Below are 20,076 nucleotides of genomic sequence, written 5' to 3' on the forward strand. Positions count from 1 at the left end.
CACATGCAAAGCATTAAGATTATGTCTGCTATAATTTGCAGGGTGGAGCTGAAGGCAGTTACCCCGGCAGTTACCCCAGCACGGTGATGGCCAAGTGAGGCAAAGCTTGTTACATGAGAAGTGTAACCAATAGCTCACAAGTGAAATACCGTGGGCTTTGCAGACACAACACAAACAGCTATGCTACCAGTGAGAGCTAAAGGGATTAATCCCAAAGAACAGGATCATTAAAAGCCAGCCTCCTAACTGTGTCACTCCAAGAGTTACATAAGCCTGGGGACGTTCCTCCCAGTTGTCTCTTCACCAAACTGAAACCAAAAAGTTATGTAACGATCCTAAAAAACACTGTGGCTTGAAAAAAAAATTATTATTATTATTTTTTTAAAACATAGCCATGAGAAAAAGAAGGAATTTACCAGGCAGACATCTTGGGTTTGACACACATTAAATTAAACTGAAACAAATCCTCACTTTTTGATGCTGGGAGGACACAGATGGGGAATCAATTGTTGCTTTGGGATATTTAAAATCAAGGATGGTCTCATTACCCTGAACCTCTAGCCAACAGACGTTATGGCTGCTGGCAAACGCTTTTGGAATGGTAAATGAACAGTAACTACAGTGAGTGTGCGTCAGGCACAAATGGTGATAATATCCAAAGACTGAAGGGAAAATGCAAAACAATACCTTGGTACCCTGGGAAGGAAATGCTTCTTCGAAATCGGCCAGGATTTGCTGTCCTAACTCGGTCTGGGCAGCCTTCACTCTGTAGGGAAAAGAGAACATATCATTGCCTGGTATAAATTTCCAAATGTCCGTAAGTAATTATGCACAGATCCGTAGGGGTTAGAACTGTTGAAGTCTTTAGCGATCATCCAGGAAGGGGGGAGGGGTGGCTAGATAAGAGAGGTCACACACTAGTTAGCAGCAGGTTTATGACCAGGACGCAGACATCGGATTCATGCTCACTACGGATTTTCCACATCCCAAAGTTCTCCTGGGCCACCTCTCACCCGTTGTGAGGTAGTATATGTTAATCTTTACAAAATGTCATTAGGGGGTAGTTATGCTGCAGGAAAGTGCTATATAATAATGCCCAAATCACATATAAATCCATTTCGGGTTACTGGTATAACTATTCTCCAGCTCCATGGAGTATAGGATGGGAGGAGGGCTCCACAGTGCTTCAGAGTCGCTGTTTTTTCAACCCGCAAACTAATAGCAGGATCCCAAGTTTCAACAAGAGAACAAAAAGCATGTTTTCTAAAGTAAAAAAGATCCAAATGATAAAATGAACTGCTAATTGAGGGTGAAGGCCACTGAATGAAGATTTAAGTTCTCTCAGAAGACTGTGAGGATGAAAACTGAGTTATCCTGAGCATGAGTTAGAACAGGGAAGTCGGTTCTGAACACGGTGGTTTGTATGGAAGCGAGGAGCTCAAGAAATACTTGTCCGCTGAGAGGAAAGAGGAGGAAGGAGAGCAGCTGGGAGGGGAAAGGAGCTACGGGTCAGCCTCCTGTGAGGAGCTTGTCCTCCACCAGCCCCAGGAGTTGGATGCCTCCCACCAGCCATCCTCAGAGCTGGACGGCCCTGAGCCTGCGGCAAATATTTTATCTTTGCTAAAAGCACCGTAAAATAACGTTCTTCCTTTTTTGGTCTCCACCCTGTTACTTTGGAATTAACTTTATGAAGTTTCTAGAAATAGCGAACAGCTCAAAACCACAATTTCTTTGGCTACTAGGCAGTGCCTGGCGACGTACTCAGATTTTTTTTTTTTAATGAGGGGATAGTCAGGACCCAAAACACTTTGGTTTTTCTATGGCATAGTTATAATTATGCCTTATTCCAAATACTTTCCAGGGTTTTTCCACCAACTTCAAAACTTTTAAAACCACTCTTATAGGTGGGTTTGCAGCCTCTTTAGTCACCTTCCGAGGGGGTTAGAAATGACAGAGTTAAGGCTATCACCGGAGGAGCCCCCAAGGCAGAATCAGGGCCATCCACCTACAGTTGCCCAGTGGACCACAGGAAACATTCCTTGAGTGTGAGCTCTGACAGGACAGAAGAGAACATGCTTTTGTTAAACCGTTGCCTCCAAGGTCTTATGACTCCACATAACGGGCCAGGCAGACAGACTGCCCTGGTGCCAGGTCACAAGACGGAGCTTCCAGAGCCTCAGGCCCCTCTGTTCCTCCTCTCCCCTTGGCAGCGCACAGACAGCACAGGTTCCCTCCTAAGCCACAGGATCATTCCTGGAGGGGGAGCTCCAGCCCCGCCAGGGCCCCTGAGCACTTCAGTGGTAAAGATGGTCCCAGCTCTGCCTCTGTCACCCTACCCAGCCCACCCTCCCCTAACTCCATATTCTTAACCAGATTTGAAATTGGGGTGCCTGAGGTAACACGGATGGACCTAGAGATGATCACACTAAGTGAAGTAAGTGAGAAGGAGAAAGACAAAAACCATATGCTAACACGTATATGTGGAATCTAAAATGACACAAATGAACTTATCTATGAAACAGAAACAGACTCAAAGACATAGAGCACAGACTTATGGTTGCCAAGGGGGAGGAAGGGTGGGGGAGGGATGGATTGGCAGTTTGGGATTAGCAGATGCAAACTATTATATTGGGTAAGTTCGTCCACATTTTTCCATAAGATCTTATGAACTTTTTGGCCAACCCAATATATAGGCTGGATAAACAACAAGGTCCTACTGTATAGCACACAGAACTATATTCAATATCCTGTGATAAACCATAATGGAAAAGAATATGAAAAAGAATGTATATACATGTATAACTGAATCACTTTGCTGTACAGCAAAAATTAACACAACATTGTAAATCAACTATACTTCAATAAAATCCATTAAAAAAAAGAAAAGAGATTGGGTTCCTGAAAAGACAACCAAAGCCTATGATAAATACAGAAGTACGAGGCTGTGATTTGCAGACCCCCTTGCCTTCTTCTTCAGTCCATTCCCAAGGTCACCTCTTGAGAAAGTCTAGACTTAGCTGTGCCACTGGTGAGCTACGTGTAATCCTAATTAAGCCATTTCCCCTATGTGGGCCACGACTAAGAATGGTTGTGAAATCAGAGGGTGGGGATGGAGGCCTGGACTAGATGCCTTTCAGTATCCGCTCCAATCCTGACTATTCTACCACACCCGTCTTACAGCGCTAGCTGGCAATGGCATCCATCTTTACAGATGACTGGAAGTCGGATGTTTAATTAATGTTGGAGCAGAATAATAATAATAATAATTATAATAATATGTTTCCAAGCATAGTTCCTGAAGTATCTACCAGTGACTCAGATGAAAGAGAAACCATTTCCCTTACTGACAATAACGATGGTACCTATAAACCCAAACCATGATCCGTGTACTTTCAGGGTAAGATGTGAAGAGCAGTCTTTACAATCAGTTGCCTGAGCGGGCTCCTAGAAAGACGTCAACATACTTAAAAGAACACAGCTTCGGTCTCACTCCGTTATACTCCTTCCTCTTCCAAAGATGAAAAGTAAGTTCCTACTGGGAAGAGATGCAGCAACAGACTCTGTTAGCGGAGCATATGTGTGAGTTCAGCTACCAAGACTTCCTAGCCATCGTTATGAAAATCATTCTACCACTACTAGAGAAGAAGGGAAATAACAATTCCTCCTGGCATCCAAATAAGCTCGGCCTGGTTGGGTGGTGACAACTCAGTGCTGACCACTCTTAGGAGATGAAAGATTCCCTGTGCTGCCCGGAAATGAAGGTGAACCAACCGCCTCCTAGCATCCTCCACGCCCTGTGACCAAGGGTTGTTCAAGGGCGCCATTCCCTAAATGTGCTGTCAGATTTCATAAGGGGTGGCAGCAGAGGGACAGCAAACTATGAAAACCACTTAGACATTTATGGATAAAATAACCCTGATGCTTCCAATACCTTGTGAATGACAGTCCTAAAGAAAATACCCTCAATGATTCGCAATAAACTGACCTCTCAACATACGGAGTGCCAGACAGAATGGTTAGTCAGTCAGATTAGTCAGACGCTCCATCTCCAAACAGACAGAATCTCAACCCAGAATCTTAGAGTGACTCAGTGGGATGCTTTGAGATCAAGTACAACCCTTATACTTTCTTTTGAAACTTAAGTTCTTTCTGTCATAGTCACACAGCTAGCCAGGCCTTTTCTTTCTTTTTTTTTTCAAATTTTATTGAAGTATACTTGATTAGCCAGCCCTTTTCATTCTCCACTTTAGTTTCTTTGATCACTAAGCCATGTGATCCCCTCAACCTGCCAAGTACCTGTCATGTATAAGAGGTTAGAAATAGCCCTGAAAAATATGTTTCAGTTCAACGGTTTCATGGGTTTCAAGAGAATGCAAGAATCTTCCATTCTTCCTCAGGAAATACTGACTGATTACTAGACACATTTGCTTTCATGGATATTCTTAAGCCAGAGGATCTGAAATGTAAAGATGACATTAAAGAAAAAAAATCTTTCCTTCAACGCTACATTAACATTTAAGCATTTTCCAGAAGGGTAGTTGGAAGAAACAGCTATATTCAAATCAAAGCCTATGAACTTCATATGTCAAATGTACAGGCAAAGATTTCAGAACACAACCCTTTGTATGACTTCCACAGTTTACAGACAGCAAGCTATTAAGTTAGAGAACCTGAAGCAGTGCGCAGGACGTAACTCTCCTGCCTTCTCCCCTCCCCCCAAACAAACAAGTTATTTCTATCATTTCCAGATGGTTCTACCGTCACTATGTAAACATAAGGGAGGAATATTCACCAGAAACGATGCTAAAAATAAGAAGTCTGGACTTTCCTCAAACTTTTAGTACCTCTTGAAAAAGAACTGTAGTCAGACACTGGAAACGAGAGATTCCTTCCCTTCCGTTATTTTTCGTGTTACTTAATAGTATATATTCTCTGTTAATCAACATATTTTTTTTTTTTTGCAAATAGAAGTTGTGAAATGAACTAAAAGAAAAGTAAATCCTCCTGTGTTTGTAGCAACCCTACATGACAATGAATGGCTGGAGCACCAAACTATACTGATAGAATGCTATCTTTTTCTATTTCTAAGGGGAGTGTTATTACAGCAGTGATCACAAAATTCCTTCAAATTTATAAAACCGCTTCTTTGAAAAAAATGTTAAAAGGCAAGGAATCCTAAAAGAGTGCATTCTCTTGTTTGTCCCTATGGTGCTTTTTTATAACTAAAATTCAGTTCTGCCACATTCCTGCCATTCAGCAATGCCCATCTCACGGAACCAATGGGTAACCAACTCTTCCCCACAACTCCTTGACCTCATGGTCACTGTCATGGTATGGTCTTCATCTTTTCTAATCCAGAACATAGCCCCAACCTCCAGTCTCTTGTACCTATGACCCACAAGAGTTTTACAAAATACAAATGAGACCATGCCTCTCCCCGCTTAACATCTTTTATTGTCCACAGATGAAGAACGGATTCTTTAGCGAGGCATATAAAATCTGACCCTGCCTACCTAGACAGACTTTCACCCTCCACTGTCTCCCCAAGTACCTCGATGTTCTCTCTCTCTCCTATTTTTCCCCCCTCTCTCTTCTTGTCTTGGTGGTAAGATCCTACCATTCTTTTAAGATCACATTAAAATTGAATTTTTTTGTGACCCCTATCCTGGACCCCTGAAGGGTCAGCCTATCAATTCCCTGCTGTGCCTGTACATATACTATATCCATCCTATACTGAAATTTTCTATTAGTGTCTCTCACAAAAACGGTGAGCGCTTTGAGGGCAGAGAGTATGTGTTTCTTATCTTTGTGCCCTCAGTCCCCCAGCACAGGGCCTGGGATACAAAAGTGTGTGATAAGTATCTATTAGTGAGTGAAGAGAAGAATAAGTGAACGGGGAAAAAAGATCAACTCTGGATTATCAGGAGGGTAAGGGGAGGTGATGTTGCCTCTCCTCTCCCCCCCTCCACTGACAGTGAGTCTGCCTTCTCCATCCAAGCGACCTTCTTTCCTGCGGCTCACAAAGCCCCGTTTGTCTGCTCTCCTGGTTGCCTCACATCCCCAGTGTGACATGGCGGTCAGCCAGCTCTGAGGGTGAAGGGTTTAGGAAGGATAAGGGAAAGGGTGGTGATTTCCCGAGTATTCCGCCAAGCTCTGTTCCAACATTCCTTAACAGTTCCTTGGCATTTCACCTCTAAGATGGCACCCTGAGCACGCAGTGCAACCCCTCCCCTTCCTGTCCCAGAAACTCAGAAATAATGAAAAGATTTTTTTTTTTTTTTTTTTTTTTTTGCGGTACGCGGGCCTCTCACTGCTGTGGCCTCTCCCATTGCGGAGCACAGGCTTCGGACACGCAGGCTCAGCGGCCACGGCTCACGGGCCCAGCCGCTCCGTGGCATGTGGGATCTTCCCGGACCGGGGCACGAACCCGTGTCCCCTACATTGGCAGGCAGACTCTCAACCACTGAGCCACCAGGGAAGCCCAATGAAAAGATTTTAATAAGAATCCAGAACTGGGCAAGAAAAGGAGTGGTAGACTAGAAACTCTGGTAGGAGAGGATTGAAGAAGGAAACCCCTGCCTAAAATGGCTTCTCAAAGATGAAGGACACGAGGGGAGTGGATACCAGAGCAGGAGGGGGGCCCCAGGGAACCGCTGGAGGGATACTCTGGGGTTCTGCAAGAGGAGCCACGAAGCCAGTGCCCAGGTCTCACCCCTGCCTTGAGTGTTCAGGTCAGGAATGGGCATGGGTCTGAGAAGCCCAGTAGGGACCAGAGGGCTGACAACATCCAGGCAGATCAGGGAGCCCTCGGGCCCAGAAGATAAGCCACCAGCATATCCCACCTGGCAGTTCCCCCAGCTCCAGCTCCACCTCACCTGAGAAGCACAGTCTGTGGCACACGTGGCCGAGCGGCACATCCCACCTCCCCCTCACGAGCAGGTGACAGTAAAAGAGCATCTCTGATCAGAATGACAGAGAATCTCACAGCCAAGACTGAGCGATCAGCTAGAAATCACCAAATATTGGCAGAGTGCAAACACCAAGAAAGAGAGTCATCGTACTCAACAAATTGAAGACCTGACATCAGAGGACAGAGAAATGGAACAGGCGACTCAGAACTTTAAAAACACATATAGTTTATACTCCCTGAGAGGCTTAAGAGGATACTATGCCCATGAAGAAAGAATCAACTAGATACCCTGAAGATTAAAGTTGGATTGTTGAAATAAAAACTCAACAGCTGGGCGAAATAACAGGACGGACAAGATTGAAGAATAAATTAAAACAGGAGGGTTGAGTTGAGGAACTCAGCTTAACACAACAAAAAGATACAAGGTATTTTAAAAAATTAAGAAACAAGGCAGCAGACCTAGAAGTTCCAATATTCATGTACTAGGGATTCCACAAAGAGAGAACACAGAGAACAAAGCACAAAAACTACTCGAAGAAATAAAGGAGAACAATTTCTTGGAATTTAAGAAACTCATGAGTCTTCAGATTAAGAATACAATTAAGGGGGCTTCCTTGGTGGTGCAGTGGTTAAGAATCCGCCTGCCAACGCAGGGGACAAGGGTTTGATCGCTGGTCCGTGAAGATCCCACATGCCGCGGAGCAACTAAGCCCATGCATCACAACTACTGAGCCTGTGCTCCAGAGCCCGCGAGCCACAACTACTGAGCCTGTGTGCCACAACTACTGAGCCGGCATGCCACAACTACTGAAGCCCACGTACTAGAGCCCGTGCTCCGCAACAAGAGAAGCCACCACAGTGAGAAGCCCGCGCACCACAATGAAGAGTAGCCCCCGCTCGCCACAACTCGAGAAAGCCCGTGTGCAGAAACGAAGCCCCAACACAGCAAAAAATAAATTAATTAATTAAGATACAATATTAAAAAAGAAAAGAATACAATTAAGTACAGAGCAACATGAATGAAAAGAGACCCACGTCCTAGTAAAATTCCTGATTCTCCCACCCCCAAATCTCAAATGCTTCCAGAACAAAATAAATTATTTTACAGGTTATTTTATAAAGGAATAAGAATGAGATGGACTTCAGATTTTTAATAGGCACCAGATGATAGATTTGCTTAGTCTACACTACAACAGCCACAAGGTGGAAGAAACCCAAGTGTCCATCAACAGATGAATGGACAAACAAAATATAGTCTATATGCACAATAAAATATCCAGCCTTAAAAAGGAATGAAATTCTGATAAATGATATGACACGAATGAACCTGAAAACGTGCTAAATGAAATAAGCCAGGCAGAAAAGGACAAATAGTGTATGATTCCACGTATATGAGGTACCCAGAATAAGCAAATTCATAGACAGAAAATAGAACACAGGTTACCAGAAGCAGGGAAGAGGAGGCAATGAGTGTTATTATTTAATGCATACAAAGTTTCTGTCTGGGGTAATAAAAAAGTTTCAGAAACAGAGTGGTAATGGCTGTACGATACTGTGAATTTATTGATACTTAATGCTACGAAATTGTACACGAAAAAATTATTAAAATGGTAAATTTTATGTAACGTATATTTCAACACAATTTTTAAAAAGGAAAAAAAATAAGTAGGCAACATGAATAGACCAATTACCATTGAAGAAACTGAAAGGACAAAGATCTGCCTTGAAAACAGGTGACACACCTACACAGTTTTGCAGGCAAGATCTGCCAGATCTGACAAAGGACTAGTATCCAGAATACATAGAGAACTCCTACAAATCAATAAGGAAGGGATAACTAACTCAGTAGACAAACAGACAATGGATATAAACTGGCATTTCACAGAGGAAATGCAAATGGCCTATAATCAAGTGAAAATAAACTAATCTCATTAGTTAACAGAGATATGAAAATGAAAGGAACTAGGTACCATTTTTCATCCATCAGATAAATGAAAACTGACAATACCACGTGCTGTTGAGGATATGGGGAAATGGGTACTCACACGCTATGCAGATGGTACTATAAATAAATAAAGCCTCTTCGGAGGGCAAAGGGTCAGCAGTTATTAAAATATTAAATGCACGTGACCTATCACCCAGAATCTATCCTAGAGAAATACTTGCAGATGTGCAAAAGGGAGTATATTTTTCCAATTAGAAGCAAACAGTCTAGTGATATGAAAATGGTTAAATAATCTGTGGTATGGGACTTCCCTGGTGGTGCAGTGGTTAAGAATCCACCTGCCAGTGCAGGGGACACGGGTTCAAGCCTTGGTCCGGGAAGATCCCACATGCCACGGAGCAACTAAGCCCGTGCGCCACAACTACTGAGCCTGCTCTCTAGAGCCCGCGAGCCACAACTACTGAGCCCATGTGCCACAACTACTGAAGCCTGCGCGCCTAGAGCCCGTGCTCCGCAACAAGAGAAGCCACCGTAGTGAGAAGCCCGCGCACTGCAACCAAGAGTAGCCCACACTCACCACAACCAGAGAAAAGCCCGTGCGCAGCAATGAAGACCCAATGCAGCCAAAAATAAATAAATAAAATAAATTTTAAATAATCTGTGGTATGTTATACTACAGAATTCTATGCATCTGTTAAAAGGAATGAGATAGGTTTGTATACACTGATGTGGAAAAACCTCTAGAATACACTGCTAAGCTAAAAACAAAGAGAAAGTTTCAGAATGAAGCATACAGTATGAGATCATTTATTTAAAACAAAACAAAGCAAAATAAACCCACAATCTAAAACTACAGATTTATTTAAATGCACAGAAAAAAATCTGGAGGATAAGCATTAAATTGATAATAGTAACTACTTCTATGGGTAGCACTGGGGTGTGAGGTATAGTTAAAGAGGACTTAAGTTTCATCTGTATGTTGACTTTTTTCTAATAAAGAAAATGTATACGTGTATTACTTATATAATTAGAAATAAAGTAACTTAGAAAACAAGAGGCCTGCAGCCACCAGGCCTCATGAGAAAGCAGAGTTGAAAATGATGGCTCCTGCTGAGTACCGGCCCCTTCGTTTCCTCTTTGTTGCAAAAAAAAGGTTGGGATCCATCAATTTTGACTGTCTCTTAGTATTTTCCCTGCTGCTACTTCTAACAGAAAAGGCATTAAATTCCCCACCCCTATCTTCCTTCAGATCCTCATCTTCCTTCTTTTTAAACATCTGCCTTTCTTTCTACCGGCTCTGAATCTAGGATTAAAACTCAACAGAATAGGAAGGAAAGAACACATTTAAAGAGGCTAAGTCATCATTTTGTCACATCTGAAGCTCAAGGGCAGACTGTATTTGCAAAGACTACCACAGTGATCTCTCATCCCATGTTCTCTTCGTTCTTTATTATTATTTAATAATACTTTAAAAAATAATTAATTTATTTTTGGCTGCATTGGGTCTTCGTTGCTGCAGGTTTTCTCTAGTTGCAGTGAGCGGAGGCTACTCTTCGTTGCTGTGCACGGGCTTCTCATTGCAGTGGCTTCTCTTGTTGCGGAACACGGGCTCTAGGCACACAGGCTTCAGTAGTTGCAGCACGTGGCTTCAGTAGTTGTGGCTCGGGGGCTCTAGAGCACAGGCTCAGTAGTCATGGCACATGGGCTTAGTTGCTCCATGGCATGTGGGATCTTCCCGGACCAGGGATAGAACCCATGTCCCCTGCATTGGCAGGTGGATTCTTAACCACTGCGCCACCAGGGAAGTCCCCCACGTGCTCTTTATACCAATGGGGATTTGACACTCCTCCCGTTGGGAGTGGCGGAGGCTATATCCCTTCCTCTTGAATCCTGACAGGCTTGTCTACAGAAACGACTCTCTGTGGCTTCTATGACCTGGTTCTCTTGGCATGCTCATTCATGGGTCCCAGCACCACCTCACCATGAGGAAGCCCAAGCAGCCCAGGGAGGACAACCCAGCTGAGCTCGCAGCTGACAGCAAGCACCAATCTGCCAACCATGAGATTAAACCAACGTATCCTACAGTCCCCTGTGGAGCCACCCCAGCTGATGCTGCACGGAGCAGAGACGAGCTGTCCCTGCTGGGCCAGGCCACATTACACGAGCGAAATAACTGTTGTCATCAGCCACTAAGTCCTGGGTTTTGTTGGTTTGTTACAAGGAAGCAGACAACTGGAACAGTTCCCCTAACGAATGTGGGCTTGGTTCACTCCAGGGAACCAGGCCAGCAACTATCTAACACAGGTAGTGTTAGACGACATAGTAAGGAGGTGGTGAGGGGACATAGAGGAGACGTCTGCAACAGACAGAGTCAGATCAGGTGACCTCTGAGGCCCCTTCCCACAGTGAGACTGTACAATGAACATCCTGAGCTGAGTGCTTAAGCACTTCCCAGTACCACCTTTTCTTAAAAAAGAAGATCGTTTTCTCCAATGACATTTTACCTTTCAGAAAGCTGCCGGATCTGTGGAATTCCCATATATTTGTGGAAGTGCTCCAGAACATTCATTACGCCCTGAAGAAGATTAGCAACTTCTCCATACTGCCTTCTCCTGGTCATGGCTCTGCAAGGAAATAGGAAGTTGAGGACTCCAGAAAAACACTAAGGACACAAGATACAGATATGGACCAACCTACTCTCTGCTCTAAAACAGACATCAACTCAACTTAATAAGCATTTCCTGAGCACTGAATATATATGGTGCTGTGCACTGGGGGAGAAAAAAAATAAGACCAGGTCCAAATCCTTAAGGGAACATGAGTTAGTAAGGGAGAGCAACAGGACACATCTAAGTAGTACCAAGTAGGATGAATGGAGCTCTAAACAGAAGTCCAAGTTATGTGCTCTGGGATGTACAAAAGAATGTGTGAGTGATGGAGTCTCCCTGGGTGGGGGAAGGGGAATCTGGGAAGACTATGGATTTGGGATTTGGGATTTGGGTTGGGTATTATGGATTTGTTGGCTTTTGACAGACAGCAGGGGTCGAGATGTTATTATTTGAGGGTTACGGCATTTGAGCAAACCAAACATATCTCAGGACACAACAAAGAGCATGTATATGCACTTACATGTTAACTCAAATCTGTAGACTTTAAGCCAATGTTAAGCAACTCTGTGTATGTTTAGGTATGTTTAGTTTCCCTGCTGCTAAGGTTAATGAAGCTTAAATAAAAGGATGCTGATAAAATCAACAGTTACACACAGCAAGGAAGGAACAAACTATTAGATTTAAAATTTTCATTAGGATTGGGTTTTTTAATTAAACGTACAATTTATGACTTCCTTTACAGGGCATTTAAAAAGACAGGCTCAAGTTCAAGCCAAGGAGTTATGTTGCTATCACTGCCTGGTCTGCTGGTTTGTTGGAAGGCACTGAGCACCTGGGGAAAGGGACAAGGACACTGCTCTTCCAGTCTCCTATGGGCCTGCTGTCCTCTCCGATCACTGCTCGCAGGAGAACAGGCCAGGGTTCACTGAAGACCATGCAATCTCTGGGAGAGACCAGGAAGGAGTCTGTCCCCTACTCGCCCCAACTTTGGATACTGTGTCTAAATCCCTATGGAGGTGCTCTTTCTTTATCCACACATGAGATTACACTGAGGCTGGGACAGGGGCAATTCTCATGAGACAGACCACAAAAGTGAACAGGAATATCAGAATCTTCTAGGAAAGGAGGCCTTTGGGCTGCTTCGTTGTGGTCAATAACCAACTCTTCCTTTTAATACTGTTTCTCATGTTCTCATGTACCATTCCCTATAGTTCCCCTACAAGCCAAACAGAAAGCTTCTGCCTTTGGACAAGTGGGTGGAAAAAAAAAGAAAAAAGTGGGTACAAGGATCTGTTTCCATAAGGCATGTTCAACGACAGTGCAACTGAGCGCAACAAAAGCAGGAAAACTTGCCAACGCGCAGGCTGGGGGCGTGATTACAGCCTTACACCGCCTCGTCAGCCTCCGTGGTAGAGATCTACCACACGTAAACGACCTGTGCTCTTGAAGTCATTCTCCACATGCTTTTTGGGCCCCTTCAGACTCACCTGCCCCTCACCTCAAAGTCTCGGGTGTCTGTTACACGTTGAGCACCCGAGGGCACAAAGCCAAAGTGGTGACTAAACATCTGAGACCGCTTTGCAGGAAGTGGGCCAGGATGATGAGACTCTCCTGGCTGAGAAGTAAATAAACCTACGGTGCCATCTCCTCTGTGGTACATTTATTTCCCGTGGACCTGAAAGGGACCGCTGACGTGCTTACTCGAGGGAATCAACGCCGCCCGCCAGCATGTGCAGGTGGTTCAGCGTCGTGATCGAAGTGGTCAGGTGGCGTTTGGCGTGATCTAACTGCTTGATGTCGCGGGTGATTTCCTTCACCTAAACAGTGAAAAACCACAGGAGAAAAAGGAGGAGGGTTAAGACAGACGTCAACTGGTCTGCAAGTGGCCTCTGGAGAAAATAATGCAAACGAAATAGGGACAAACATACCTCGCGTTAGCCCTCGGAGAAAACACAGGTGTCCTCCCAATACATACTCAAAATAATTTCCAATCAGCCCGTTTACATTTAATTGGGCATTTCTTCAGCGGACTTTACCCAGGGTTACAAAATCCTCAGTTGTGAGAATGAAATGAACTTTATTCTTCACCCCAAGTAAAGAGGAGTGAGCCACATAGTAATTGAGTGTGGAGCACCCGGTGCCCAGCAGCCAAGGACGGCCGATCTCCTCCTGAACAAGGTCAGGGAAGTATGCCTTCTGGCACCGGGGTTACTAGGTCCGGTACAAAATGGATAGCATAGTATGAGTCAGCTAATTTTGTTGGGATGGGCTTTATTCGTGGATCTAGGGTTTATTATCTGGTCTCCAGATTTCTCCTCAAATCTCAAGAAGACTGAAATGTAACCCCCGCAAAGTAAGCTTAACATGACATCATTAAGAGCAGAGTCTTCAGGGAGACAGATGACAATCAGGGGAGTAAAATTCCAACAGTGTTGATCCAGCGGGTCCAAGAGAAAGAAACTCTGTAGCTGGGAACGTAAGTATATTTCAGTCACTAGAAAAGTACATTCAGTAGTGAGGTGGGAACAATTCTCCACCTTTACTAACACCTAGGCGGACTCTTCCACTAAACTGCCTGAGTCCATGCTGAACAAGAAACTTTCTGAAGAGCAATTAGGTTCCCCAGGTTCTGTGACACCCGGAGGGAAGGGAGCGCCCTGGATAACAGGCACAAACATCCTAGTTACTGGAAACGTAGGTCTCCCATTAAAAGTGAAAAAGGCCGGTAGTGAGTTAAATTCACATGACCTGATTTTTTAGAGTTTGATCATCCTGGGTAGAGTTATGAAGTAAAGGTCACGACCTGTACAGCTGAGATCCACACCTACAAACCCGCAAGGCTGACCTGGATCCTAGCAGAAAAAGCCTCTTTCACGGGGACTTGGCCCATCAAGCCTGCTCTCTCTGTGACCCTCAGGCCACCAAAATGTCTCTATTTCTATCGTGGGGGTTTGGGGAAGAGGTGAAGAACCTACCACACCTTTACCAAATAACTGAGTTTGGGGGGAAAGACGATCAAGACTGATATAATAAACTAGATATAGGAGCTCGGCCTTATAATCTAATTACCCTTCCAACTCTGAAATAAATCATCATTCTCTTTCCCACCAAAATAAAAAACCCCTGTACTTCTCCCTGGGTTCCTTAGCTCCAGCACTAGCATCAGGGGTCTTCAACTACTGTGTTAAAAGTCAGCGTCATCTACCAGTCTTCTCGTTCCTGCAGGTCCTGCATCATTAGTCAGTCATTAAATCCGGGACATTCTTCCTCTGCCTCATCTCAAGACTCTGTCCCTTCTGCTCCTCCTCCAGGCCCTCGCTGCTTTGCACCGGAGCTCACTGGTCCCTTCACTCCCAGTGTTCCCCATCTCTCCCCATCACACACCCTGTGCTTCCCTAGACAAAGCCAACTTCTTGTTATTCCCCAAATAAAGCCCTTAATGGCAGCTCACACAAGCGGCGCTCAGGCCAAAGTCACACGAGACCGGTTCACAAAACAGAATGCTGGTCGTTAATTTACCTTAACTGTTACCCCTGGGCAGCCAAGGAAGGACAGAACAGGACATGGCAGGTTTGGGAGTCAGACAGTTCTCGGGTTGAATCTCGGCTCTTTCACTCACCGACTCGGTGTCCTAGACCAAGTGGCTTAGCCTCACTGAGTCTCAGTTTCCTCACTGATAAAATGGTCAATCATAAAAATAATAATGAGAGTAAAACCGAGTTCGTAAGGTCTGTTGTGAGGGCAAAGTTAGATCACTTGTATAAAGGAACGGGCACAGTGCTCGGCACAGTGAAAGAGCTCCACAAATATCCTCTTCTTCCCTTTAGCAAAGCACCATCTGGGGAAGCAGACTGCTTTTTTTTTTTTGGCCACACCACACGGCTTATGGGATCTTAGTTCCCCGACCGGGGATCAAACCCACGCCCCCTGCATTGGAAGCGCAGAGTCCTAACGACTGGACCGCCAGGGAAGTCCCAGACTGCTTTAAAATAAAACATCTAATGGCATTAGGAGCGGTCTACTCAGACTGTTACTGCATCCCCCCTCGGCTTCAAGAGGGAGCGTGGTCCAGACTAGCAGATCAGAGTCCTAAGTGCTCACGAATCTCCACAATTCTGCGATGTACACACAAATATTACCTCCACTTCACAGAGAGGCAACTGAGGTACAGAGAGGGTAAGTAACTTGCTTAAGGCCCCCAGGGAGGAAGGAGAGAGGGTGGATCTGAAGGCAGGTGGTCTGACGTCAGAGGCCATGCTGCTCACTAATGGTATCCAACTGTCCCCTCTCCCACCCCACCGCCCATGCGCTCCGCTGAAGCCGGGCCTGCCCCCGCCGCCTTCCACAGCCTGTCCAGTCTTGCCAAATGGCCATTGAAGACAACTGAAGGGTCCGTGGGAGTGTGACCTCGGATCTGTTCTTGAGTAGATTATAATATGATGTAGGCAGAGAAGTCTGGGAGGGTTTAGGAGTTTTCATAACCAAAACGAGTAGGGGGAAAAAAATGACATTAATAATAGCTTTCATTCATTAAGCAACTAACCCCAGCCCAGTACTATGCTCTGTGCTCTTCATACGTTTAATTCTTACAACATCCCTTTGAGGTAGTTATTATTCTTATTAAGAGGGGAAGAAACTGGCGGGCCTCTCGGTCGGTGGAGGTCCCTGAGCACATCACCCGAGGGCAGCACTGCGTAGAGGGAGAGCTTAATCAAGCCCCTCAGCACGTATCACAGGCAGGATGCGGCCCACCTCCCAGATCCAGGTCCAGTTTTCAAGCAATGCCAAGTTACATGTCATACATCTGAACTGAGAAACACGTGATATAAACAAATGCTAGAGAAAGGAATCCAAAATGACTAGGAAACTATTTGGGGGAAAGGAGAAGAAGAGAACTTTCCCTGTTTAAAAACAGGGCTGCAAATACAGGGCCAGCACTGGAGACGTGGGCGCTGTGCTTGGCAGGAAGAGGGAGAACAAGTCTATTGACTAGTGTGACTGGACGAGAAGCCAACTTCCTCTTCCGGCGCAAAAATGTCCGGAAGAGACCAGAACTCACCATTTGCTCCGATTTTTCTGCTTTGTCCTTGATGTCTTTGATTTTTCCAAAGAGTTGCTGAATCGCTTTCTGGGCCTCTTCAAGTGCCTAGAATAAGAGCATAAATGAAAAACAAGGCAGCACCGGTGCCTACGCTGTGATCAAGTGCAGCCTCAGAAGAAAATGCCTAAAGCTCTCTTGCTTCGCTGCACTTGCACTGACAATTTTACCAGACCTGAGGCCGAAGCAGCAGAGGCAGAGGGAGTCCACCATTTGGATACAGGCAAATAAACACTCAGAGTTCTTGCCAAGTGGCATCATAAAGTTTTAATTTAAAAACTAAACTATTTCCCTCTGTATCAGTGATTACTACACATACTGATGACAACAAATAAATAAGACATGCACATCTGTGTGTATATGTGTGCGTGTGTGTGTGTGTGTGTGTGTGTGTGTGTGTGTGTGTGTGTGCACGTATGCAGTAACCTTCAAAACCCTGAAGAGAGACCTAGGTGGCTCAAAGTTGGGGGTAGGGGAAGCTTTGGGTTTTGAGAGTTCCAGAAGATGGTGCCATCAAAAAAAAAAAAACAGTCACAGCTGTGCATGGGGACTCCAAAACCGTGGGCAAACCTTAAAGACATTTGTAAGTACCCCACTTGGAAACCAATGAAATGAAGTTAGAAAGGAATACTTACACCTAACGGTGAGCTAAATGTTTCCACTGAAATAAAAACCAACAAAGATGGATGCCACCCATTAAAAGCATTACAACCCACAGTGGTAATTGCGTGAGTCTGGGAAGCAGTACTAGGGGAGGGGAGAGGGCGCTCAGCCGCACACGTGAAGAACACACGTACTGGTGAAAGAGGCAGCAGCCAAAAGAACTCCCACTTCATTTCATTGAACGCACTTTATTTTGGATTTAAGAGTGGCCTGGGGACTTCCCTGGCGGTCCAGTGGTTAAGACTTCGCCTTCCAATGCAGGGGATGTGGGTTTGATCCCTGGTCAGGGCACTAAGATCCCACATGCCTCGCGGCCAAAAAACCGAAAACATAAAACAGAAGCAATAGTGCAACAAATTCAGTAAAGACTTTAAAAATGGTCCACATCAAAAAAGTAATAAATAATAATTTTAAAAAAAAGAGTGGCCTGCCCTAACATGGCTTCCCGAGCCCTTTGTAAATGTAATGACAAGGCCAGCATCGCCCTAGAGCTGTGTGTGGCCATCTGTGCCTGCAGGGGGGAAACAGCCAGCCTCCCTGAGGACACCCTGACAGAGGAAAGAGGACAGCAAAGCTGCGACGTGGGGAGAAAGTCAAAAGCCCTGACAGAGGTATTTGAACCTCCGCCTTCAGTAGAACCCAGCAGAAGAGCTACCTCTAGACTAAGAACTAACACGTTTTCTTTATGGCTGAAAAACATGCTCAAAAAGCAAACTTAAGTCTGCTTCCGCTGCAGGAAGTTCCTTCCTTGTTGGAAGGAGGGATTGTATCTCCCTGTCTTTCCCAGGTTTCCGGGAGGCCCACTTCTCCTGATGCTGGGACTCCTTCCTTCCCCTGCAGCTCCTCGCCCTGTGTGTGGCTCAGTCCCAGACAGAGCTCTCTTCTGACCTTCTTCATCTCTGGGATCTGCAGGGGTTTCACGCCTGGGGACAAGGATACCGAGCTTCTGCGTGTGTCTATGTTATGGCTTCCTTTACCCGTTTGTTGCCAAGTCTGAGGTGATGCTAGTCGAATAAACAGCGGCTCACACCACCTCCTGGGACAGGCAGGGAGCGGGCGGTTTGCTCTGCTGGATCGCTTCACTTATATCTACCAAGGCTGGGGAGCAAAGCAGCTTTTATACTTGTCATTTCCGCCGCCTGGACAGAGGTATTTTAATCGCCAGAAGGTTTGGTCTTAGAACAACAGCTGGCTTTGCTATCAGAGACCAAAGGCCGTAACTCGGGAAGTTTTACCTGAAGAGTAGTAACCAATCCAAAGGGGCGATGGAATGGAATTGGGTCTCACTGAGCAGCCCCTCTCAAACCCATTCCCTCCCAAGAGGGTGCCTCACCCAGCGGCTGCTTCCTCTCCGCTTCCTACCATCCTGCCTCCCTCACTCCCAGGTTCAGCACCCCCAAAACAGTTGCGGTGCAGTGAGAAATCCCTCCACTTTCCAGCCAGAAGGCGGGAGTTTGAGGCCTGTCTCTGCTGTCACATAGCAGCAGGGCAACCTCTCTAGGGGTCAGTTCCCTCATCCGCAAAGTGGTGGCGATGCCACCTACTTCAGGGGCTGTTGGGAAGACTCAATGACATAATAGGTGTTGAAAGCTACACAGATATTAGGTCTATTTCCAGGGCTTTTGACCAGCCTGGGCAAATGCATGTTTGCACCTAGCGATACATACATATATATCAAGTGGAGATATCAAGATGGACATATGAGTCTGGAGCTTGGAAGAGAGAAACTGAAATTCAGAAGTCATCAGCTTATAGATGACACTTAAGTCTGTAGGACTAAAAATCACCTAGGAAGAGGGTACAGACAGAAGAGAAAAGAAGAGAAGAGAAGATGGCCCAGGGCTGAGCCCTTGGACACCCCAATGTTCAGCAGTCTAGAAGAAAAAAGGGAGGGAGGAAAGATGCAAGAGAAAAACCACCAGTGACAGGAGAGAAAATCAGGGACTATGGTGTCACAGAAGCCAAACAAAAGTGTCGGAAGGAAGAGGAAAAGAGTGATTATGTCTTACATTGTTGAAAATTCACATAAGATTAGGACAGAGGATGACCACCAAACTGGACACCAGGGAAGTCACTGATGACCTTGACAAGAGTGATTCCAGTGGAGACAGTGCGTGTGAGAGCAGGGGCCAGCAAATGATGGCCTCGGGGCCAAGCCCAGTGTGCCACCTGTTTCTGTAAACAATGACAGCTTGGATCACACCAATCCCGTTCATTTAGGAATTGTCTGTGGCCACTTGCTCCACGTAACAGCAGGGATGGGTAGTTGCCAGAGACCAGATGGCACATAAAATCTAAAATACTTACTACCTGGTCCTTAATAGAAAATGCTTGCTGACTCCTGGTATAGACTATTTTTTCAAGAAGCTTTTATTGTGAGAAGACAAGAGAGTAAACAAGAAGAGGAGAAATTGATTGGGGGGTAGGGGGTGGGTAACGGGACAATTTCGGAAGAGAAGGACTTTTTTATAATGTTCTTGAATTGTTTACTGTTTAAGTGCCAGCTCTCTAACGGGGTTGTAAGTATCCTTTAGAGTGTGGCCCAAGGATATGAATGGCACTCTTAAATCCCCTATGGTTCAGGCAATTGCCCATTCTGGTGGCCAGAATGACAGGCCCAGCTGATAAGTACTGTCTCAGTATTATCACCACTAGCTCCTTCTCACTCCAAAAGTGACTCTGATGATAAATCATATGACCACCTCAACTACAGCATCTAACCAAAGCTGGAGCACAGCTGGAACACGACAAATATTTGCCAACAGATTAAAAACATCGTGGGGGGGCTTCCCTGGTGGCGCAGTGGCTGAGAGTCCGCCTGCCGATGCAGGGGACGCGGGTTCGTGCCCCG

The 20,076-nt window shown here is 45.3% G+C and overlaps 1 protein-coding gene across 4 annotated transcripts in view; it reads right to left on the reverse strand.

Moving 5' to 3' along the window:
* VPS53 (VPS53 subunit of GARP complex) overlaps positions 1-20,076 on the reverse strand; it is a 125,459-nt gene that overhangs the window by 76,803 nt on the left and 28,580 nt on the right. For all 4 annotated transcript variants that reach the window (XR_003791911.1, XR_003791913.1, XR_003791912.1 and 1 more), the window contains exons 5-8: positions 16,524-16,610; positions 13,166-13,281; positions 11,360-11,479; positions 688-766 (exon numbers count right to left, since the gene is read on the reverse strand). Coding sequence is in view for 1 of the 4 variants with exons in the window: in XM_029211579.1 (XP_029067412.1) it covers positions 688-766; positions 11,360-11,479; positions 13,166-13,281; positions 16,524-16,610 (402 nt within the window). In the remaining 3 variants the exon portion in view is untranslated. The remainder of the gene's footprint in view (positions 1-687; positions 767-11,359; positions 11,480-13,165; positions 13,282-16,523; positions 16,611-20,076) is intronic.

Source organism: Monodon monoceros, unplaced genomic scaffold, assembly GCF_005190385.1.
Source record: "Monodon monoceros isolate NGI ecotype Baffin Bay Population unplaced genomic scaffold, NGI_Narwhal_1 Super_Scaffold_9, whole genome shotgun sequence".
Taxonomy (NCBI): Eukaryota; Metazoa; Chordata; class Mammalia; order Artiodactyla; family Monodontidae; genus Monodon; species Monodon monoceros.